At 44.9% G+C, this 25,374-nt stretch overlaps 1 protein-coding gene across 5 annotated transcripts in view; it reads left to right on the top strand.

The window, feature by feature from the left end:
• Window positions 1–7,426, top strand: part of LOC144695689 (ras/Rap GTPase-activating protein SynGAP-like) — a 492,301-nt gene extending 484,875 nt beyond the window's left edge. For 2 of the 5 annotated variants that reach the window (XM_078566630.1, XM_078566631.1), the window contains one exon: window positions 6,605–7,425. In XM_078566630.1, the coding sequence (XP_078422756.1) occupies window positions 6,605–6,775 (171 nt within the window). In that variant the 3' untranslated portion in view covers window positions 6,776–7,425. Of the gene's footprint in view, window positions 1–6,604 lie in introns of all 5 variants that reach the window. The other 3 variants (XM_078566634.1, XM_078566632.1, XM_078566635.1) reach the window with 2 other exon arrangements.
• Window positions 7,427–25,374: the final 17,948 nt, after the last annotated feature.

The following is a 25,374-nucleotide window of genomic DNA, read 5'->3' as shown; positions in this document are numbered from 1 at the left end:
AATATGCAACAAAGGCTTATTGACTCCAAGAGGTTAGTCCTGGCCCCAGGGTTTTTGCCAGTTTGTGCCACCCAAGTCACCACAGCACAGGCCAGCTCCCTTGGGGAGTTCAGGCTGACGTGGAATCGCATGGAGACCTCCTCTGGATCACCAAAGAAGGTTGACATTGCGAACAAGTGTTCTTTCTTCTAGGGATCCCACAGGACTGCATCTTTGGGTTACTGTCACCCGGCACAATGCAGCTTCCTAGTTAAGCACATCATGTTGCATCATCTCACATAGCAACAAAGAAAACCACTTTCCGTGCAGACAGCTAGGCTTCAGCCGTTGAAGGAATTTCCAAATTTAACTTAGAACAGTCCCCTCAATATTCAGATCTCCAGATTGGAAATATCGAATACAATCTTTTTCCAAACTTTTTGTTTTGCAGATTCCATTTTTTTTTGTTTTTAGCTGTGATTGTCCTTTAGAGAGAAAGGTACCATGCAATACCGAATTGATATGGGTCACTTAAATCTGATGAATTCAGAAATATTTCCCAGTTGGGCCACGTTCAATTTGGAAATTTGCTTTTGGTATTTGTCCCTCAAAGAGAAAAGAGCATGAAGTGTAATCCCAGAGTGGAGATCTTGCAATCTGGTCTGGCCAAGTGCATGGTGACCACCTCAGTGGCAGGTCGCACGGGCTATTGAGTGCAATCTAGGAAGATCAGATCAGCTGAGAGAGTGGTGGAAAGGCCGGAGGAATCCTAATTCACTCACCTCAACCTCGCAAGCAGGCCTTCCCTCCCTATCAGCTGATGGAGTCACAGGTGTTTCCATCTCCCTGCCCTGCCGTTTGCTCTCAACTAATGGAGAGTCTGGAGAGGCTAGAGGTCTCATGGAGAGTTTGGGTTGGGAGGGTGGAGGTGCGGTGGGTAGATGGCGTTAAGCTGAAAAGAAACTGGAGTCCACAACGTACACCAATCCAGCAAAGTGTTAACTTATTTGCCTCCTGTTAGGTTGAAAGTTTCACATAAAAGTGTGTCCAAGATGTTGTGTTGAAGCTGGATTTCTGTCTGTTATTGCATGTGTGTCAGCTTTCAGTCTGTTGCCAACTGGTCGTAGTTGCCTGGCTTGCCTTTTTTTCTTTTGCCTAAAAAAAATATTTCAATGGTTTGTACTGTGTTGTGCCCTCTAATAAGTCTTTCTTATATGACCTGTGACAGATTTGCAATTTGCCATTCTAACTTGCTGGTTTAGCATTTCCATTGGGCATCATCCAAGGTGGGAGTTACGCCAGCCTCTCCTTGTATGCGTTTTATCTGTTCTCAGCCAGCCTACATGGGATATGAAGGGTTATGGGGGACAGACAGTAAAGTGGAGTAAGGCCACGATCAGATCAGCCTTGATCTTATTGAATAGAGGAGCGGGCTCAAGAGGCCAAATAACCTCCGCCCGCTTCTCTTTCTTATGTTCTTATGCATTTGTGTAATGCACAGAGATCTGCAACATTTGCCAGAGTGTTGTCACATCTCTGACCCTTCCCAAAGATCCCCCTCTCTCTCCTCTCCTGAGGAGTTTCAGGTGGAATTCGTGACCAATGGAAGCAGGTGAGAGGGACAATGTCAGACCTGTTGGCTTCTCATGAAAGCTCCACCCCCACCCCCATCCCAGCCGCCCCCCCCAACGCAACTTATTTAGGCCCTAAAAAGCCCAGTTGCAAACTGCTCCAACCCACCCACCTTCCAACATTCCATCTTAAAATGAAGGGAATGGCATTTAGAGAGACTTGAGGTGAGTCTGTGACCCCAATTCCTTTCCGGTTCGAAAACCATCGGTCATCATTGGGAACGGTGGACAATCCTGGTGCCGCCCAGTGCCAATCAGAATTGCCATAGGAAATGGAATTGGGGATCCATTTTCTCAATCCCTCTAGTTTAGTAGCGTTGTCATGGGGCACACTGCCTGATTACACCTTGTATTGGCCTCAGTTGGTTGGCCATCCAGTCTGACAGCCTTATTGAACATGCCTATTGGTGGAGAGGGTGCTGGGGGAATTTGCAGCTGTAGAGGTGACAGGTACAGCTCAATTATAGCCAAATGAACGATTTCAGATAGTTTTCACAGGCAGGTTAACCTTTGAACCTGGTTGTGCAGCCCTAAATCAGAACCATGGGCTTTATGACCACCAGTCTGGCTGAGAACTGATGAACTCCCATGGGAGTGCTGGCCCGTCAGGCCAAAGTATTGACCATCATAAGCAAATATCGGAAAGCTGTGTTGTGCCTTGGTTGTGACTCACTTCCACTTTCGATCATATGTGCGTACATTTTTATTTTCCTTCCATTTCCACTGGTTATTTGCAACATCGCGTTTACCGTGTCTTTACTGTCAGTGAGATGATAGAGCGCTCCAGCATCAGCTCCGTGTCTGTTCAAACACCTACTGGCATCATCCAAGCACTGAGCAAAGATGGAATGCAGGTTGCTTTCGAGCCAGTCTGAGGGCAGCTCCGAAGATCGAAGGGCAAAGCCTGGATTTTTGAGTTTTTACCCTCACTTTGGCTAGGCAGCAGAACCAGTCTGTCATTGCTCTTTGGTCACATCTTAAAAGGTTTTTGTTACTGCAGTTTCTGTTGAACATTTTCACCAAATGTTGTCTCCCCCCACCTTTTCTTTCTGCGGTTGAATCCATTGCAGCATATAGTATCCTCTGCCTTGGATTGAAATCTGAGGAGATCCCTCAGCCAAGGGCCCTGCTCTGTTGATACGAGGTGTAATTGAATGTATTATGTGCATCAATGTGGGAGGTATTGTTTGGAGGAGTAGAGCTAACTGCTTGAACGGTGCTCTCTCCACCTCTATTTATAAATATATTTATCACCGAGCATGATTTATAAATTATATATTTAAAAGCTGCTGTTGCTTCCATTCTCCCATCTCTGGTTTTCCTGTACTGGTTTTGGCTCGTCAGAATTTACGAATGTACCTTGCAGCTTGCTGCAGTGAAACTCAACAAGTGCCAGTTTGTTGGGCTGTAGTCCACTGTGAAGTCCCTGCTCCTGACCGTGCTTCCCAGCAGCAGAGACCTCTCTGTGACCATGGCCGCAAAACACAGCCCAATATCTGGGGAGTCTCAAAATGGTCGTTGACAGGAGGTTATGGGACTGAGTTTTTTGCTGCTATTGGTTTTATCCCCTGTACAGATACAGACACAGTTATACATTTTTACACATAGTTATGTATATACACACATATGTAGACATAGATACTGATATGTATGTATACACACAGATATGCACACACATATATAAGTATATACACACTGATAAACGCATTCACATGCACAAAGATAGAGACAAATTTTATCATAGAATATTACTCTTTTGTTCATTCATATAAGGTAATCTTAGACAAACAAAGCCCACAAAGTCAAACATAAGAAATAGGAGCAAGAGTAGACCAAATGGCTCCTTGAGTCTGCTCTGCCATTCAATACGGTCATGGCTAATCTTCTGCCTCAACGCCACTTTCCCACCACCAATATTCCGTGATTCCCCGAGAGACCAAAGATCTAACTGTCTCAGTTTTAAATGTATTCAGTGATGGAGCATCCACAACCTAATGGGGTAGAGAGTCCCGAAGATTCACAACCCTCTGAGTGAAGAAATTTCCCTTCATCCTCATACTAAGCAACCAGCCCATTATCCTGAGACTGTACCCATCCCTTGCGTGACCACCCCACCCCATGTTCTAGATTCCCCAGCCAGTGGAAACACCCTCTCAGAGCCTACCCTGTCAAGCCTCTTCATCAGATCCCCAGAACAGGATATGAGACTCATGCCACTTTTAGATTCATGTGGGATTCTTCATGCTTAATCCTACTGGACCATTCCCATTCCCCACTTAAAACAATGAGAATACTTTAAAGCTTTAAAGTGAGTAGTAATAGGAGTGGGAGGATTTGAATATTGAACTTTCATCTCAGGGACTTGGCCCTATTTGAAATGAGTTTGAACAGTCCCCACTCAGTTCCCAGGTGACACCATGAAACTGGCTGCAAGGTGGAAACCACATGACTTAAGGTTGACGTGGCAACCCAAGGCTCACAAGTCAATCTGCAGCACACTTCACTTCTCAGCCATGTACATTCAAAGAGCCAAGCCAATAGAGAGAGACCGGGAGGTGGGAAATGCAATGTAACAAGAGACTGAAATGATAAAAGAGTTGTCATGTGTTTCTTTTCTTGTCCTACAACATGCGTCACTCCACTGTGATGTTTGCAAGTCCTCCATTCTGTCACCAGTTGAAGCCTTTCATTCTCTGTGCTGTGTCTCTTCATGTGTTTGTGGTCCAAGCTACGGTGCTTCCAGAGATGCCAAATCTAAGGGTATCCTACAGGGGCTTACAGGCACTTTGGGGACAAATTTCAACTTGACGCAGCGGGCAGATAGCACACAGGATCAGATGAAATGCCAGTTTTACACCCTCCCCTAATATTTCTCTCCATTGATTGCGGGCACAGTGTAAAACCAACATTGGCCCCCTTCATTTTCGGGAGATGTGGCAGAGCATTCACTGGCCACCACATCTTTAAATTTACCCAGTCACAGGTGGGACAGTGCAAATTGTCGGCGCGCAAGGGCACAGGATGCAGTAGTAAGGACATGGATTCATGTGGACAAGTTCTGCCCAGCGGATCAACAGTTTTGGCTGTGTCATTCGGGGCGGGGCGGGCGGGGCCGGGGGGGGGGGGGGGGGTGGGTGGGGGGGGGGAGGAGGGCTGTTGTAGGGAGCGCTGAGCGAAGGATAGGTAGTTGAGCACAGATTAGGGCGATGGAGGTGGGACTAATTGTGAAAACAGAATATGGTCCACACCAGCCCCCGAGGAAGCGGTCTTGCCTGTATCTTAGAATGCTAGAGTGGCTGAGCGGGGTAACCCGCTTTGCTTCGTCCTCTTACCGTCGGTGTTGATGCTCAGTAGCTGAGCGGACCCTTACTGGGAGCTACTGAGAGGACCACCCCCAACCCCCACTCTCTGCCCAACACTGGAAGAAGTTCAGGGTTTATGCTAGATCCTTAGGCACGGACCAACAAAGGCTTTATATCAGGTTCTAACACATGAAGAAGATTTTGGGGGCGTTTTCCGGCTCCCTAGATAGCCTTCGAGGACAATAAAGGATGAGAACCGCCGCATGGCAACACAGAATTTGTTGCCCTCTGCCAGCAGCTTGCAAAACCAGGTGCTGGAGTAGAATTGCACCCATTACTTCCCCGTGCAAAATATAGAGTGAGGCACAGCCCAAAAAGGCAATAGAAAGCAGTTCACAGTGGAGGAAAACCCATATAGTTGTGTCAACTAAATACAGATCCCTTAATAGTTAGTGCAAAATGGGGACTGGGTGGTTTCCTTAAATCGTATTTATCAGAGGGAAGAGAGTCAATGGGCCCTTGATCGATTTTAACCCCTCAGCTACATCAATTGGTCAGGGAGGGGTCTAAAACGCCTGTGGATGTGCCCAGTGATCATGTGATTGCATGATGATTTTGATGGCGGGGTGGGTAGTGGCTGGTGGTGGGGAGGGCTTGCACATGCGCTCATTTCAAGTCGTCTCCCGCGTTAAGCTAGGTGGCTGGTGCGTCATCGCTGTGATATGTGAGGAGGAGGAGGGGAGAGGGTTTTGAAACGGCAAGCATGGAGGAAAAGTAGATGTTCATTGAATTGGGCCCTGCCTGTCAGCATGTCTAATTAGGGTATTCATTGAGTACAAAGATCCCGAAGCCTAGGCCACAGCAGAGGAGCACACTGCACTGGGATGTGAAAGCGGAGATGTTGTAGATTGTTGGTAGATTTGATTCTCGATGCTTTGAAATGTCCTCATATCCTGGAATCATCCAACCACAATCCTGTGGGGAGCACACTTTGCCATTCTGACTGGAAGCTTTTGAAATCTAACCACCCAATCAGGCCACCCCTATGTTTGAAAAAAAATTACCACCTTTTATTTCCTTTTGTAATGAGGAAGTGCCAACCATTGCCATTGAGGCCTACCGACTCATGCCGTATCCCTCTGCGCAGCAACTGAGGTTTCTGTTTTCCTCACCCTTGACCTCGCCTTCTCCCCATCGCTCACAGTTTCCACGTCCATCTGAGCTTGGCCAGTTCCCAAGCCTCAACACGTTGTTCCACAGCGCTGGCTCAGATGTACAACCCGCGTGTAAAATCCTAAGCCCTGCGGTAGCAACTGCGATTCTACCCACCTGCCGTGGCAGAGTTTTCTGAGCTGGTTGGCAGCAAAGTCCTAGGGCCCCGCTCGAGGTTTCACATTGCCCTTGACACGAAGGTACCAACCTTCAGTCTTCCATCCCAAAGTACACAAGCGAAGCCTTCTCTCATTAAATTATGCAATTGGCTGGTGCAAATAGCCTCATTGGGATTGTTATTTTCCAATTCTTTAAAGCCCCACAGACCCCCCTGTTCTAAATTGGCTTCCTCTCACGCACTGTTTTGAGGACTTGGCTTGGCTGCTCCAGGGTACAGAGGGGTTCGCCCTCCTTGGCGACGGATGCTGTGGCTTTTAACACGGATTTCTTCCCTTTTTATATATTTTTTGTTTTGTTTAGGAGAGGCAGCTCTCAACGATGGGGGCCACCAACTCCCGGCTGATGAGCACCCTGAGTCACATGAAAGACCGGTGCAGCGAGACCCAGCTGAACGGCGTGACGTCATCTCACCCTCCGCCACGCCTGCAGATCACGGAGAATGGCGAATTCCGTAACGCCAGCGGCCACTGACGCGAGGGGAAAGGAGGCGGTGGGGTTGGGGGTGTTGGGAGGGTGGGAGTGCAGTGGAAGCAAGGTCGGGTGTAAATTATCTCCCACCACTACTTCACTTCATCTCTCTCCCCTCCCTGCCCCACCCCCCACCCCCATTTCTTTCCCCTCAAGTGCAGGCCTGTGGTGGGATGGAACTAGCAAGCCAGTGGAATGAAAACCGATTATAACTATTAACAATTATTTTATATCCTCTCGTCATTCATGCACGAACACTCCCAATTCCCATGGCTGTGGATAATGCCCGGATCTTGATGCACTTAAAAGTGGTATATTTTTCATTGCACTTTTCTACTTGTGTGCCATGTTTAAATGGCTTATTGTATGAGAAAGAAAAGGAAAAAGTTTGAGATATAAATATATATAATATATATATATATAAATAAATATAACAAAAAATGTACAGTACACAAATATCTCCACGGTTACCTGGAGAGTGGGTTCAACTGAAACCTTCATTCGTAAGGCTGTTAATTTCTTTCCTGGCTAACACATGCGTTTGGTGTATCTCGGGATAGTGGACAGTCGCTGCAGATCTTGAATTGTGGCTCCAGTTCACCTAACAAGGAAGTGTACGTTGGCATGTGCATTCCCCACCCCTCCCGTTCCCTTCCCCTCAAGGTGTTTGTGTTAATTTCTCTAGCGCCAGTCAGGCTCTTGAAGTAACCTGCCTTGTGAAATTCATATGTATCTCAAATATCTGCCCTAAAGGAACAAATCAGACCTCACTTGGTGGATAGATGGGCAATCAATGGATTACGTTACACCTAACCTGACAACCTGAGATTATACTGCAGGATTCGAGTATACTGGTGCATCACAGATTCATTTGAAATTCCTTTATTTTGTTCCTTTTAAATATTTACATTTATCTAGCATCTCTCATGACCAAATGAAGTCTCAAAGCACTTTGCAGCTTTTGAAGTGTAGTCACTTGCTGTAATGTAGAAAATACAACAGCCATTTTGTGCACAGCAAGCTCCCACCATTACTATTTGATAATGACCAGGCAATCTGTTTTTTAGTGATGCTCGTTGAAGAATAAATATTGGTCACGACACCAGGGAGATCTCCCCTTTTCTACTTTGAAATAGTGCTGTGGGATCTTTTATATCCACCTGAAAGAGCAGGTTTAACATCACATCTGAAAGACAGCACCTCTGACACTACAAAACTCTGCACTGGGAGCATCAAGCTGGATTATATGTGCTCAAATCTCTGGATTGGGGCTTGAATCCATAATCTTCTGAATCAGAGACAAGAGTGCTACTGACCAAGCCATGGCTGACATCATGTTTTAGATGGAAACATCTCCAGTAAAATAATTGATGGAGGAGTCTTGGCTGACTACTTTGTTTTCGTAAATTAGTTTCCCACAGGGTAATTAATTGCATTGAGGTTCTAGCTCCTGTTTGGTCTGTTTACCTAATCAGGTTTCCTCCCTGCGAACAGTAGATTCAAAGATTTTGCATTCTGAGATGTTCTTGAAAGTCCAACTCCTGCTGGTCGCAAATGAGAAGCCCGACTAGAAGTTCAACTTTCGTTGGGTTCGAGTTTAGGAGCCCATTCCTGCTGGTCTCAAACAAGGAAATCCAAACTCCTGCTGGTTTCTCAAACTGGAATCCCAACTCCTGCTGGCTTTTCAAACTAGAACCTCAACTTCTGCTGGCTTTGCAAACTAGAATCTCAAATTCTGCTGGTCTCAAACAAAGAAATCCCAACTGCTGGTTTCTCAAACTAGAATCCCAACTTCTGTTGGTTGCAAACAAGGAAATCGCAACTGCTGCTGGTCTCAGACAAGGAAATCCCAACCCCTGCTTGTTTCTCAAACTAGAAGCCCAACTTCTGCTGGTCTGAAACTAAGGATCCCAATTTCTGTTGGCCTCAACAAGGAAATCCCAACTCCTGCTGGTTTCTCAAACTAGATGCCTAACTCCTGCTGGTCTCAAAGTAGAATTCCAATTTCTGCTGGTCTCAAACTGGAAGCTCAACTTCTGCTGGTCTCTGCAACTAGACGCCGAACTCCCCCTGGTCTCAAATAGGAAGCATAACACTTGATAGGCTCTCAGACCCAAAGCCCTGATTCCTGTTGGTTTCCAAGCCTTGACTCCTGTTGGTATCCAGGACCCAAACCCCCACACCCATCAGCCTCCAGGACCCATAGCCCCTAAACCTGTTGGTCTCCTGAACTAGAAGCCCAGACCCAAAAACTTGGACCCAAAACACCGACTCCTTCTGGTCAGAACATGAAGCTGAATTCTTGCTGGTCGCCCGACCCATAGCCCCTATACCTGTTTGTCTTCTGGATGCGAAGCCCCAATTCCTGCTGGTCTACTATCAGAGCTGAATGGATAGTAAATTCTACCAGGTACCTTCCACTCACATAACAAGTAAAGCTCCTGGGTGAGCTTTCAGAGTCTGTGGAAAGTCAGTGGAAATTGCTGAACTAGATTTACTGGGTTTATGCAAAATGAAACCATAGTTTCCAGTATTTCCCTGGATCTCTAAAAGTCTTCCAATGATGCAGATAATCACAGGATAGGAATAGTTTAGTAAATCTGGAGTTGTGGAGGGAAACAGATAACCAAGAGATGGAACAGATAATGGGTGGGGGGTGTTGGTCAGCAGGGGGCAGTGGGGGGTGCGGCGAATGGTACATATAATTGGGGATGTGGTAGATGAATGGTGAAGATAATCAGGGGTTGGCGATAATGCTGATCATAAGTTTGTCTCTTTATCCTGTAATGAAGAAAGAAAGATTTACATTTATATATAACACCATTAATGACCTCTGAGCATTCCAAAGTGCTTTATAATACCAAGTACTTTTGAAGTGTAGTCACTATTGTAATGTAGATATTGCGGCAGCCGATTTGCACACAGCAAGCCCCCACAGACAGCAATAATGGCTAGCTAATTTGTTCATTGGTGTTTTTGAAAGATAAATATTAGCCAGGAGACTTGGGCCAACTCCTGCTCGTCGGGTAGTTCCATGGGATTGTTTGCATCTATCTGAGAGGGAAGACTTGGTTTAACATCTCATCTGAAGAACGGCACCTCTGACTGGTGCAGCAGTCCATCAACCCTGCACTGAAATGTCAGCCTTGATTTTGTGCTCAAGTCCCTGGAGTGGAATTTGTACACTTGACCTGCGAGTATAACACTAAACATGAAGTGTTAGTTTTAAGCTCTTCAATAACCTATCATCGGCACTAGTGGTTTTAGCCTCTGCCCTTTGGTCAAATAATGACAGTGTTACTGACTGGTGATGCAACATAATTTGAAAGGTATTTTTCTTTTTTACATTACAGGCCACTCAAAGAGCAACACCTTGAGTTGTCCCATAACGAATAATGTGATGTTCAACCCTCTCTGTTTCATCTTTTTTTGTGTGTTTTCCTGGTCATTTGCTATGATATTTTCATCATTTCCTGGTAGCATTGATTCTTTGCCACAGGGCTTTGTGTGCTTTCCACAGCCTCACCCACGTGACCAAACCTCATATTCAGGGCAATTAGCAGAATAATTGACCATAATAAGGTCCCAACCTGATTGTGCCCTCATACATTATCCACACTACATGCAACTCTGGCACAGGCAGGTGAGAGGGCCAGACCATGATTTAAATTCCTGGTCTCTTCCTTAAGCCAATGCTCTGATCCTAATTACAGCCATCTGACCACTGCCTTAACTGAGCCAACAGTGCATCCAAGCTGACCCCACCATCTACAAGACACAAGTCAGGAGTATGATGGAATACTCTCCACTTGGTCTGGATGAGTACAGCTCCAACAGCACTCAAGAAGCTTGACAACACCCAGGGCAAAGCAGCACACTTGATTGGTATTCCATCCGTCACCTTGAACATTAATTCTCCCCACCGGCGACACAGTAGCAGCAGTGTGTACCATCTCCAAGATGCACTCACCAAGGCTCCTTTGACAGCACCTTCCAAACCCTCAACCTCTATTACCTATAAGGACAAGGACAGCAGATGCATGGGAACACCACCACCTGCAAGTTTCCCTCCAAGCCACACACCATCCTGACTTGCAACTATATCACCATTCCTTCACTGTCACTGGGTCAAAGTTCTGGAACTCCCTCCCTATCAGCACTGTGGGTGTACCTACAACACATGGACTGCAGCGGTTCAAGGAGGCAGCTCACCACCACCTTCTCAAGGGCAGTTAGGAATGGGCAACAAATGTTGGCCTAGATAGCGATACCCGCATCCCTTTGAAAGAATAAAAATAAATTCCCCTTCTTGGGCTGGCTGATTGGTGGCTGACTTGATAATAATGCTGGGCCTTCTGATGGAGGCCCTCTTTTTTTCATGTAAGCACATGAAGGAACAGCAGGAGTTTCATCCAGTATAAAAGAAACTGGCCTCCGTAACAGAGCAGGGGGTAGGGTCTTTCATAGGCTAGTGCAGAGTCGTCACAAAGCCTCATTCCTGATCACAAACAAATATCAAACAAACATATCACCACAGCTGACAATTTTGATGGGGGATAATTATAGGAAGAAGATTAAGTCACTCAGCCTCTTGAGGCTTTTCCACCATTCAGTTAGACCACAGCTGATTAGTATCTCAGCTGCATTTACCCATCTTGGTTCCATATTCCATGATGTCCTTTCCACAGTAAAATCTATCATCTTAATGTTGACATTTTCAATTGATCCCCTGCCTTTTTGGGGAGAGAGTTCCAGATTTCCATTTTTGTGAATAGGTGCTTCCTGACGTCACCCCTAAATGGCCCAGCTCTAATTTTAATGTTACTCACCCTTACTCTGGACTCGCGCACTATTTTTTCTCTATCCACCCCATCTACTACACGCGAGGGAACACATGCCTATGGGCAAAGGCATCAACAACAGCCCTTTCCAGACCTTCAAATCCAAGAAATTTAAGCAGCACAAATAAGTATCGCTGTCATCACTTGGTTTCCAGAGCTGGATCTCCGAACTCAGTGTGGAGCTGGGTACATGTTGACTGTCCCCTTTGGTAAATGACTGCAGTTTGAACACCTGCACTATGGAGGGAGTTATGTTTTATTTATGGCTTAAGTTGCACTGTTGAACACAAAGACCTCCTGGAATTAACTAGCCTACTGATGACAGGATAACTCTGTACCTTTAGGGAAAAGTGTATTGAAGTTGGGAGAGAGGAAATTTGTTTAGCTAACTTTATTGCGAATGTACATATTAAAATAGCGTTCAGCTTCATATTTGAATACATTTTGTTGCAAAACAGACACTGAATTTACGACGAATTACACAGCACCTTTCTGAACCTCAGTTCCAACCTTTCCTTTAAAATTTCACTGCGGCCTGTTTTTTTTCCCACACACTGTACCCTTAATTTTTTTGCACGACTGAATGCATTATTTATCACAGAGCAAGGTCTGCATGGTACCTTGCAAGTTGCTACACGGCCACATACCCATGCGGCTTCGTGGAAAAATTCCTCAAGGCATCCCAATGTTCTTTACAGTCAAAGAAGTGCTTTTGAAGTAGTACTTCAAGGTACTAAAAAGTACTGCTTTATTGTTGGGAAATGTGGCAGCCAATCTGTGCACAGCAAAATCCCACAAACATCAATGACCACACAATCTGTTCGTAGTGAAGCTGGTTGAGGGATAAATGTTATACAGGACACCAAAGTGAAAAAGCTCCCTCTTCTTCTTTGATATAGTGCCAATGGAATCATACCTTAACTAGAAAAGACCTTGGTTTAATGTCACGTTCAAAAGACTCTGATATTGCACTGTCGCTAGCCTCAGGGAGTGTCAGCCTACACTTTCTGCTCAAATCTCTGGGGTGGGTCATGAACCTTCCAAGACCACAATGCTATCACCGAGCCAGCGTTGGCACCTTAAGAGAAAGATCATTTGAAGTCACTGTATCAGGTATTTACTTGGTGTTGCAACTCAATGGAGTGGTGGATTGGTTTAATGCCCAGTGTGGTACTGAGTCAGGAAACCCCCAAGAATCGACCTGGTGACCTTTCCGGGGGAGGGGAGAGTGCAGAGATGACTCTGCTTGGAAGCTATAGCAACATTGTATGTGAATTCAAGAAGAACAGGATTATGATGCCAATAGTGTCCACTACCTATCTAGTGCCTACTGTCTGAACCCCAAGGTCATTGGCTCAAACCCTGGTGAACAACAACTTTAGTTTATATAGCACCTTTTTTATTTTCTTTAATGGGATGTGGGCATCATCCATCTCTAACTGCCCCTGAGCAGGTGGTGTGGTACAATGTTCCAAGACACTTCACAGCAGCGTAATGAGTGAAAAATTGACAACAAACCAAGGAAGGTTAGGTGACCTAAAACTCGGGCAGAGATAGGTTATAAGGAATGAGTTAAAAGAGGGGTGAAAGGTAGCGAGGCAGTGAGGTTTAAGGACAGAATTCCAGAGCTGAAGGCCAACAATGTTGAGGCAAAGAAAATCGGGGATGCACAAGAGGCTAGAATTGGAGGCATGCCAAGGTTGTAGAACTGGAGGAGGTTACAGAGGTAGGGAGATGTGAACCCAGGGAGTGGGACCACGAGCTAATTGAGATCAGTACAGGGTGTGATGGACGAGTGGTGCGAGTCAGGGCAGCAGAGTTCTGGATGAGCTGAAGTTTACCTGTGATCACAGGGGAAGTTTAATCTGAAGTGAGTTACTGGGAAATAGCATGCGTTACCTGGAAATAAGGGAGCATTAAGGATGTTAATAAAATTTTCGTCCCATTTCTCCCACCTCATCTCATCCAGTGATGCCAAATGTATGAGGGAATGCAAAAGAAAGAAAGAACTTGCATTTCTATAGTGCCTGTCACAATGTGAAGATGTCCAAAATGGCTGTAAATTAAGTATTTTTGAAATGTAGTCTCTGTTGAAACATAGCAGTAAATTGCTGTTCAGCAAGACCCCACAAAGAGCAGTGTGATAAATGACCCTGTTTAAGAACATAAAAAATTGGTTCAGATATAGGCCAACTGGCCCCTCAAGCCGTTCCACCATTCAGTTAAATCATGGCTGATCTTCGACCTCAACTCCACTTTCCTGCCCGATCCCCATATCCCTTAATTCCCTTGGTGTCCAAAAAGTTAATGATCTCAGCCTTGAATATATACTCAATGACTGAACATCCACAACCCTTTGCGGTACAGAATTCTGAAAATTCACAACCCTATGAGTGAAGAAATTTCTCCTCATCTCAGTCCAAAATGGCCTTATCTTCAGACTATGATCCATAGTTCTAGACTCTCCAGCCAAGAAAACAGCCTCCCAAAATCTAAACTGTCAAACCCTATAAGAATTTTATATGTTTCAATGAAAATTATCTCTCATTCTTCTAGACTTCAGATAATATAGGTCCACTCCTCATAGGACATCACTCTTGCCCAGAAATCAAATCTAGTGAACCTTTGTTGCATCCCCTCTAAGGCAAGTATATCCTTCCTTAGGTAAGAAGACCAAAGCTGTACACAGTAAGGCTGCCGGCTGACCTATCAGAACCATAGGACAACCTGTTAAAATATTGTCAGGAGATTACCGACCAGAGGACACAGATTTAAGGTAATTGGCAAAAGAACTAGAGGGGAGCTGAGGAGATTTTGTTTTTACCACAGTGAATTATTATGATCTGGAATGCACTACCTGAAAGGATGGTGAAAGCAGATTCAATAGTATCCTTCATACACTATCAACTATATACTTGAAAAGTATAAATTTGCAGGGGAATGAGTAAAGGGCAGGGGAGTGGGCCTGATTGGTTAGCACTTTCAAAGAGAGACGATGGCTGAATAATCTTCTTGTATCATTCAATGATTGTGAACCATTCTTTCTCCTGTCAAGCAGATTATTGTGACTGTGCAGTAGGTATAGACTTGTGGGGAAACATAGTGCACATAACACAATCGTATATTATAACCTGATGGTGGTTTTAATGTAAGCAATATGCAGGTGAAAAATTTATGGGGTTTTTTTTGCAAAATCATGCAATGGGATCCCTCAAAATGCTGGCATACATCCCATTAAATTCCAGGATCCCATAAAATAAAATCAGAATGTGACGTACTCGGTTATTATATATCACTGATCCTAATGATAATCCCATTAATGATAAGTGGCATTAATGCTTTCATGTAAGTAACCAGAAATGAATTAGAAGTTTGAGTACTAATAGTACAACATAATTTCTTCAGTGTAAAGAAAGAACTTTGGAACATAAGAACAGGAGGAGGCCATTCAACCCCTCAAGCCTGCTCCACCATCCACATAGATCGTGGCAGATTTGCATCTTTGTCCCGTCTACCCACTTTGAAACATTACAGCACATAAGGGGGCCATTCTCACTATCCATGAAGGTCCCACCTTCTCAACCTTGCCTCTTGCCTGAGGCATGGTGACCCTCAAGTTAAACTCACCACCAGTCATCCCTCTCATGAGAGAGCAGCCCATGGTCCTCAAGACTATGATGACTTTCATTCTCACTATCGTGCATGTGCTGATCAAAAGAGTTATTCAGCCTAATCTCACTTTCCAGTTCTCGGTCTGTAGTCTGTAGCTTATGGCACTTCAAGTGTATATCCAAGTATTTTCTAAATGCGATGGTGGGTTCTGCCTCTACCACTCTTTTCCTCAACTCCCCTGTAATCCTTCTGCCTGTTACTTTAAATCTATGCCCCCGGTTCTTGACCTCTTTGCTAATGGAAACAGAGTCTTCCTATCCACTCTTATCTACACCCCTGATTATTTACTATACCTCACTTAAGCCTCCTCTGCATCATAAAAATAATAATAATATCAATCTCACCTTTGAAATTTTCAATTGACCACACAGTTTCAGCAAGTTTTTGGGGGAAATGAGTTCCAGATTTCCACAATCCTTTGTGTGAAGAAGTACTTCCTGATATCAGAGATAAAAACAAGAAACTGCGGATGCTGGAAATCCAAAACAAAAACAGAATTACCTGGAAAAACTCAGCAGGCCTGGCAGCATCGGCGGAGAAGAGAAGAGTTGAAGGGTCATGAGGACTCGAAAAGCCAACTCTTTTCTTCTCCGCCGATGCTGCCAGACCTGCTGAGTTTTTCCAGGTAATTCTGTTTTTCTTCCTGATATCAGCCCTGAATGGCCTGGCTCTGATTTTAAGGTCTGTTCTGAACTCCCTGACCAGAGGAAATAATTTCTCTATGTGCTTTATCAACTTATTTGATTTTCTTAAACACCTAAATTAGGTATACCTTCAATCTTCTATAAGAGAAATACAATCCTAGTCGATACAACATGTCCATATAATTTAACCCTCTAAGCCCAGCATTACCTGGTGAATCTATCTTACTCTGCAGTGATGTCAGTGGAGAACAATATCAGGCAAGGTGTAAAACTGGTATTCCATCCAACCCAATGGGATTCTAGGTGACTTAGGTTAACGGTGCCCCCATCTAACTAACTATTCATGGGAAGTGATAAGAAATATAGTGCATATATGGTGAAACAATCAAGGAGAGATTAACCTGCTATGCATAGGAAGTGTGTTGTAAGGCAAAAAGCATATATGACAATATATTGTCCCTGCAGAGAGGCAATAAGGATAAATGATAGATAGTGAATATAAATGTAACACCCTGATTGCCATTTTTTTGGATTAGGGTTCATCAAATGCATGCAGTTGGGTCCTGGCCAGATTCTCGCTGCCAAGAGGAAAATGCTGGCATGGGGGTGGGAGTGTGTGGTGGTGTGGTGGTAGGCCCCTGCTGACCTGAAAGAGGAGGGAATGGCCCAAGTGCCTTGAAGGCTGACAGAGCTACGACCTTGTAGATCCCTGGCCAAGAATGGAGTGCTGAAGAGGGAGGGGATGGGCAGTGCAGATCTGTGGCTCCTGGAATGCCTCCCTCCCAGATCCCCCATTTGGCAACGGGAATGATGATGATGGGTGAGGCTTTTTTTGCATCCTTTTATCGCTCTGTTGTGGCTACCCAATGGCTTAGATCCTTGCCATGGAACTACAAGGCAGTAGCTCTGTCAGCCTTCAAGGCACTGCCATCCATTTAACCCCTTCCCTACTATTTGGGCATGACAGCAGAGGCCTCGCAGTCCAGGACTTTCCAATTGGCAATAAGAATCTTACCAGGACACCATTGCATGTGTTTGATGAACCTTAATCCAGGGAAATAGCAGTCAGGGTGTTGGGTTTATATCTATATTGTCATCCCTATTGCCTTAATGGGGGGTATTGTAGGATATTGTCATATTTCCTTTACCTCTAATAGCAATGTGAGCACCTGGAAGTACTGAAAACATCTGTTTAATATTCTATCAAATTGAGTCAATGGTATCATAAAACATTACCCCGTATAGGCAGTTTATGTGAGAAATCGACACCAATACTCTCATACTGTATCATTGGAGTATTTATTAATGGTCCTAGTACATTTACAACACAATTCCTATGCATAGCAGATTAACCTCTACAGCCTTCATTGATTGTTTCACTATATATCCACTATATTTCTTACCTTCTTATGTAATGTTCTTGAAGTCAGGGTAACGCTAACCTAAGTCGCAGGGCTGAAATCCCATGGCATAGGATGGAACGCCAGTTTTACACCTTGCTTGATATTGCTCAAATTTCTCCTGACCCCGTGGGTTTCCTGATAACTGGGTGGGATTAAAATTGCCCTCTATGTCTGCTATACTCCTGGTCTAGCCTTGTACAGCCATTACAACCAACGCAGAATGAATCTTTAATATGTGGATTATATATTTTATTTATTCATTCATGGGATGTGGGCGTCGCTGGCTAGGCCAGCATTATTGCCCATCCCTAACTGCCCTTGAGAAGGTGGTGTTGTGCTTGAACCGCTGTAGTCCATGTGCTGTAGGTACACCCACAGTGCTGTTAGGGAGGAAGTTTCAGGATTTTGACCCAGCAACAGTGAAGAAACAGTGATATAGTTCCAAGTCAGGATGGTGTGTAGCTTAGAACTTAGAGGAGATCTTGCAGGTGGTGGTGTTCTCCATGCACCTGCTGCCCTTGTCCTTCGAGGTGGTAGAGGTCATGGATTTGGTTGATGCTGTCGAAGGAGCCTTGGTGAGTTCCTGCAGTGCATCTTGTAGATGGTGCACACACTGCTGCCACTGTGTGTCAGTGGTGGAGGGAGTGAATGTTTAAGATGGTGGATGGAGTGCCGATCAATAATGCCAATATTTGGCAATAACAAAAGCCATTCTACCTGCTACACCTAAATTTACACAACTTTATGTTAGAACCAGAGGAGGCAGGTGGAAATCCTGTGCCAGCAGAGCATTTCCCCAAAGAGGAGACCCCGCACCACCCCCCCCCCCGCCCCCCGCCTCATCCCGCACCTCACCCCCTTCCCCAACTCCCCCATCCTTTGCTGCAACCCCACACTCAAGTGAACAGAGAAATCAACTTCTTATGTATTTAAAAGATGAACTTGCCAACAACTCATCCTTGCCTGCATGTAGTGTGCAAACTGCCACTTGGCTGTAGCCACATCTCACTGTCTTTGATGTAACAGATCTTCTTAACTAGTTTGAAGGACTTTGGGAAGAGCACTGATTATTTGGAAAGCTCTGTCATAGAATGGGTGCAGACTCTTACTGTCCTGTCTTATTCTAATGCAGGGAAAGTCTTTATCTGATTTGGAACATTCGAACATGGTAATCACTGAAATTTCTCACAGACTGCTGAGCATCCTTTGAGTAGCAGGGTGGAGAGAGTCAGACAGTTGAGGATCTGCATCTATTAATATTGAGCGGCATCTGCATAAACCAGTCGCTCATTGCTCTGCTTCAATCCAACATCTAGTGATGTTCACCTAATTAGCTGTCAGCCATGGCTCAGTGGTAGAACTATTGCCTTCTGTGTCAGAAGGTTGTGGGTTCAAGCTTCACTCTGGAGACTTGAACACAAAATCCAGCCTGAAATTCCTATTGCACTACTGAGGGAGCAGGTTCATGCTCAGAATCCTATCCACTGACTTCTAGCGATCCATGCTCAGCCCTCCTCTTGATATTCCCCTCTATCCACTGCCTCCCTGATACCTTCACTCTCAGTTAGCTAGCTGTGACCTACCATTCTTAAAAAAAGAACATGCTACTTTTCCCTGGTATACTTTTCAGAGTCACATACAGGCTTAGGCATGTGTGTGTCACTGTACAGGACGTTGTGCGTGATGGCAAACATTATGGGCAAATGTGTCACATGCAGGATAGTGTACCAGGCTGGAGTGTTACATTCCCCAATGGGTGCCTGGTCCTTCTCATCCTAACCTTAAGAAGGGTTATTCTTTTTACTTAGTTTCTGATTTCCCCAAGTCTATCCACCATCTCCAAGGCACAAGTCAGGAGTATGATCGTATGCTCTCCCACTTGCCTGGATGGGTGCAACAACACAAGAAGCTCAACAACATCCAGGACAAGGCAGTCGGCTTCATCAGCAGTCCATTTACTGCCTTAAACAGCCACTCCCTCCATCACCAGCGTACCAACCCCCAATCTGCTCCAAATTCCTTTCATGAAGCCTGTTTTCCTCTTTCATAATAGAGATATCTTTTGACAATTCTCCATGATGGACAAATTGGCCAAAGCTTGAATGTTGCTTTCATACCTAATAGGCTTCTCTAACAACTCTTGCACTTCTGTACAGCGTACAAGAATAGTACTCATCTGAGTACACTATCACCTCTAGCCTCTAAATCTTGTTCCTTTTCTCTCATATTCTCATACCACTGTACCCATTTTGCTGTGGTTCTTCCGATGTTCTTAAAAAAATGATTCATTCTCGGGATGCGGAACATTGCTGATAAGGCAGCTATTTATTGCCCGTTCCCGATTCGCCCAATTAAATGGCTTGCTGACGAGTGCTGAGAGTAGTTATGAGTGAACCACGTTGGTTTGGTACTGGAGGCTCGTATAGATGAGACCAGGCACAGGTTCTAGGTTTCCTTCCCTAAATGACATTAGTGAACTAGTTGGTTGACACTCCAACAGCTTCATGGTCACCTTAATTGACACCAGCCTTTTCCAGTTTTTTAAAAAATTGAAGTTAAATGTTGAAATTTGAACCCACATTCATCCTAGTTTATTAGTTTTGGTTTCTATCTTACTTGCCCATTAATTTAACTCCTACACTACTGTACCCCCATTTATGATTGCATTTCTGCTCCTTTTATCTTCTCTTGTGTTGAAACCACCTATCTCTTACTCTAACTCATTACAAATAATTTTAACCTAAATTGTCAGGCAGGAAACCCAGGGCATCAATTTACACTCCACCCAATAATACCGACCATTGACTTTCAAGGCTTCAAACCCATTTTAGCAGACCCTATATGAACGGTGGGGAATATTACACCTATTACACTATAGAGAATATCAGACCCTTTATACACGATAGTGAATATTTTGTATCATAATACAATATTATGCTGTTTGTATTATAATGAATAATAGACTCTGCATGTATTATAGGAAGCATCAGACCTTGCATGATACAGGAAATATATTACAATGAATAGTAGACACTGTATATACTATGGGAAATATCAGACACTGTATATATTATAATAAGTAGTAGACCATGTGTATATTATAGGGAATATTAGATCCTGTATATTTTATAGTGAGTATTAGACTCTGCATATATTATAGGAAATATTGGTCTCCGCATACATTATAAAGAATATTAGACTCTATATATACATATATATATATTATAGGGAACAAGAAACCCTGCGTATATTATGGAGAATAGTCAACCCTATATACTGTAGGGAATATTAGACCCTAAATATGGTATGGAAAAAGTAGGCCCTGTACATATCACGGGTAATATCAGCTCCTGTATATTATAGGGAATATTAGACCCTGCATACATTATGGGAATAGTGGACCCTGTATATAATACAGGTAATATCAGGCCCTATATATTATAGGGAATATCAGACTCTGTATACATTACAGGTAATATCAGCCCCTGTACATATTACAGGAGATATCACCCCCTCTATATACTATAGGGAATGTCAGACACATATTTTGGTCAAAGAATAAAAACAGATGCTGTGGCTGCTATGCTAATAAGAAACACCTGTTCGAAAGTTTGTTTCTAGCTTGCAGTTTTGGTCCTAACTATTGATTGCCATAATTTGAACTTGCTAGGAAGGGCTAAAACAGAGAGGCCTACAGGTTTAGAACTCAAACACTAATTAGAAGCAATGCTCATGGAGCGGTATATTTGGACTCTATGCACCCCACTTCCACTGGATGGGTGGAGTATGCTGGTTAACACACACTGTTTCTGGATGGCTCAGAGACTGAGGGTAAGAGTGTGGATGTGGCAGTGGAAGTCTTGATGGAGGTGGTCCAGATGAGGAGGGTTGCCCTCTGCACAAGGTGTTTGGGGGGGGGGGTGGGAGGGGGAGGGGGGGTGCGTGGGATGTGGTAGGGTGATGGAGTTCACCACGCCCCCTTCTTCCTCTTGCCTCTCTCTGCTGTTGCACCTGATGCTGCCCTTCTTGGCCTCATGTCCTCCTTCCATTCCTCCTTCAGACTGAGGGGGACCCCTGGTAAGATGTATGTGGGAAAGGATTCCTTTTCTCCCGGTGACTCCTGTAAAGTGAGCAATAAGGTGTTGTAGCACAGCTACTCTCTATAGGTGAAATCTTAAGAGGATCCTCAGAGTAAATGTTGAAGAAGTGTTGGTAAAGTCCAGATAGATTGTCCCAGAAAGTTTCCCAATGTGTTTCGAAGGTCCTCTTCAAACCTCCAGCACCAGTGAACACCAAAAGGCGATACAAAAGCAAAGTACTGCAGATGCTGGAAATCTGAAATAAAAACAGAAAATAATAGACCATGCATATACCAAATAATAGTGGTATTGTCACTGGACTAGTAATCCAGAGACCCAGGGTAATACTCTGGGGGCCTGGGTTTGAATCCCACCATGGCAGAGGGTGAAATTTGAATTCAATAAAAATCTGGAATTAAAAGTCTGATGATGACCATTAAATCATTGTCGTAAAAACCCTTTTGGTTCACTAATGTCCTTCAGGGAAGGAAATCTGTCGTTCTTACCTGGTCTGGCCTACATGTGACTCCAGATCCACAGCAATGTGGTTCACTCTTAAATACTCTCCAGAATGGCCTAGCAAGCACTCAGTTGTATTAAACCTCTAAAAAGTCTAAAAGGAATGGAACCAGGTGGATCACCTGGCATTGACAATGGCAAACCCAGCCCTGTCGACCCTCCTTACTAACATCTGGGGGCTAGCGCCAAAATTGGTAGAGCTGTCTCTCACACACTAGACAAGCAACAGCCTGACATAGTCATACTCACAGAATTATATCTGACAATGTCCCAGACACCACCATCACCAGCCCTGGCAGTACAGACCCGGCAGAGATGGTGGCACAGTGGTATACAGTTGGGAAGGAGTTGCCTTGGGAGTCCTCAACATCCACTTTGGACCCCATGAAGTCTCATGGCATCAGATCAAACATGGGCAAGGAAACCTCCTGTTAATTATCACGTGCCGTCCATCCCTCAGCTGATGAATCAGCACTCCTTCATGTTGAAAACTACCTGGAGGATCACTGAGGGTGGCAAAGGTGCAGAATGCACTCTGAGTGGGGTATTTCAATGTCCATCACCAAGAGTGGCTTGGTAGCACCACTACAGACTGAGCTGGCCGAGTCCTTTTCTTTTATTCATTCAAGGGATGTGGGCTTCATTGGCTAGGCCAGCATTTATTGCCCATTCCTAATTGCCCTTGAGAAGGTGGTGGTGAGCTGCCTTCTTGAACTGCTGCAGTCCATGTGGTGTAGGTACACCCACAGTGCTGTTAGGGAGGGAGTTCCAGGGTTTTGACCCAGTGACAGTGAAGGAATGGCGATGTATTTCCAAATCAGGATGGTCAGTGGCTTGGAGGGGAATTTGCATGTGCTTGTGTTCCCATGTATCTGCTGCCCTTGTCCTCCTAGATGGTAGTGGTCATGGGTTTGGAAGGTGCTGTCTAAGGAGCCTAAAGGACATAGCTGTTAGACTGGATCTGCAGCAGGTGGTGAGGGAACCAACAAGAGGAAAAAATATTCTTGACCTCATCCTCACCAACCTGCCTGCGCTGATGCATCTGCCCATGACAGTATCGACAAAGTCCCGTCTTCAAATTGAGGATACCCTCCATCATGTTGTGTGGCATGACCACCGTGCTAAGTGGGCTAGATTTTGAACAGATCTAGCAACTTAAGACTGGCCAACCATGAGGCACTTTGGGCCATCAGCAACAGCAGAAATGTACTCAACCACACTCTGTAACCTCATGGTCTGGCATATCCCACACTCTACCACCAAGCCAGGGGATCAACCCTGGTACAATGAAGAGTGCAGGAGGGCATGTCAGGAGCAGCACCAGACATAACTAAAAATGAGGTGTCAGCCTGCTGAAGCTATAACACAGGACTACTTGCATGCCAAACAGCATAAGCAGTTAGTGTTAGAGCTAAGCAATTTCACAACCAATGGATCAGATCTAAGCTCTGCAGTCCTGCCATATCCAGTCATGAATGCTAGTAGACAATTAAACAACTCATTGGAGGAGGAGGCTCCACAAATATCCCCAACCTCAATGATGGAGGAGCCCAGCACATCAGCACAAAAGATATGGCTGAAGCATTTGTAACAATCTTCAGCCAGAAGTGCTGAGTAGATGATCCATCTCAACCTCCTCCGGATGTTACATCATCACAGAAGTCAGTCTTCAGCTAATTTGATTCACTCCACGTGATATCAAGAAGCAGCTGAAGGCACTGGATACTACAAAGGCTATCGGCCCTGACAATATTCCGCCAATAGTTCTGAAGACTTGTGCTCCAGAATTTTCCACAACCCTAGTCAAGCTGTTCCAGTACAGCTACAACACTGGCATCTACCCAGCAATGTGAAAGATTGCCCAGGTATGCCCTGTATACTAAAAGCAGGACAAATCCAACCAGTCCAATTACCGCCCCATCAGTCTACTCTCCGTCATCTGTAAAGTGATGGAAGAGATCATCAAGTGCTATCAAGCAGCACTTCTTAGCAGTAACCTGCTCAATGATGCTCCGTTTGTGTTCTGCTAGGGCCACTCAGCTCCTGACCTCATTACAGCCTTGGTTCAAACAGGGTCAAAAGAGCTGAACTCCAGAGGTGAGGTGAGAGTGACTGCCCTTGACATCAAGGCAGCATTTGACCGAGTGTGGCATCAAGGAGCCCGAGAAAAACTGGAGTCAGTAGGGATCAAGGGGAAAACTTTCCGTTGGTTGGAGTCATATCTAGCCCAAAGGAAGATGGCTGTGATTGTTGGAGGTCAGTCATCTCAGTTCCATGACATCACTGCAGGAGTTCCTCAGGGTAGCATCCCAGGCCCAACCATATTCAGCTGCATCATCAATGACCTTCCTTCCATCATAAGGTCAGAAGTGGGGATGTTTGTTGACGATTGCACAATGTTCAGCACCACTTGCAACTCCTCAGAAACTGAAGCAGTCTGTATCCAAATCCAGCAAGACCTGGACAATATCCAGGTTTGGGCGGACAAGTGGCAAGTAACACTTGCACCACACAAGTGCCAGGCAATGACCATCTCCAACAAGAGAAAATCTAACCATCGTCCCTTGACATTCAATGGCATTACCATCACTGAATTTTCCACCATCAACATCCTGGGGTTACCGTTGACCAAGAACTGAACTGGACTACCTACATAAATACTTAGGCTACAAAAGCAAGTCAGAGGTTAGGAATCCTGCAACGAGTAACTCACCTCCTGACTCCCTAAAGCCTATCCACCATCTACAATGTAGAAGTCAGGAGTGTGATGGAATACTCCCCACTTGGCCTGGATGAATGCAACTCCAACAAAACTCAAGAAGCTCGACACCATCCAGGGCAAAGCAGCCACTTGATTGGCGCCACATCCACAAACAAGCAGTCCCTCCACCACTGATGCACAGTGGCAGCAGTGTGTAGCATCTACAAGATGCACTACAGAAACTCACCAAGCCTCCTTAGACAGCACCTTCCAAACCTACGACCACTACCATCCAGAAGTACAAGGGCAGCAGACACATGGGAGCATCACCACCGGGAAGTTCTCCTCCTAGCTACTCACCATCCTGACTTGAAACTATAATCACCGTTCCTTCATTGCCAACCATGTCTACAGGGTAAGGATGTTGGAATGACAGTGCCTCAGAAGACTGCATCTTTCAAGGGAAACAGTCACGTCCCTGTGTGACATGCTGACTGGGGAGAAAGTTTCCAATTGTGTTGCTGGCTGCCCGATGCCAGTGGCATTAAAAGTGGACTGTAGCCTTGAATTCCAATGTCTCCAGGCATCATGTGGAGACTTTGGCAGAATTCGCAGACTGCAGTTCATTACTGTGTAAAGGTTTTCATGGATGCTAAATTCAGGCTCGTGGACGAGTACATCTCACTAGTGATGACACCAGTAAAGCAGACAGGACCAGAGGCTTTGCAGCCATTGGCTGGATT

This window comes from Cetorhinus maximus, chromosome 21, assembly GCF_964194155.1.
Source record: "Cetorhinus maximus chromosome 21, sCetMax3.hap1.1, whole genome shotgun sequence".
NCBI lineage: Eukaryota > Metazoa > Chordata > Chondrichthyes > Lamniformes > Cetorhinidae > Cetorhinus > Cetorhinus maximus.
The sequence above is the reverse complement of the archived record's forward strand: the minus strand, read 5'-3'. Positions and strand labels throughout refer to the sequence as shown.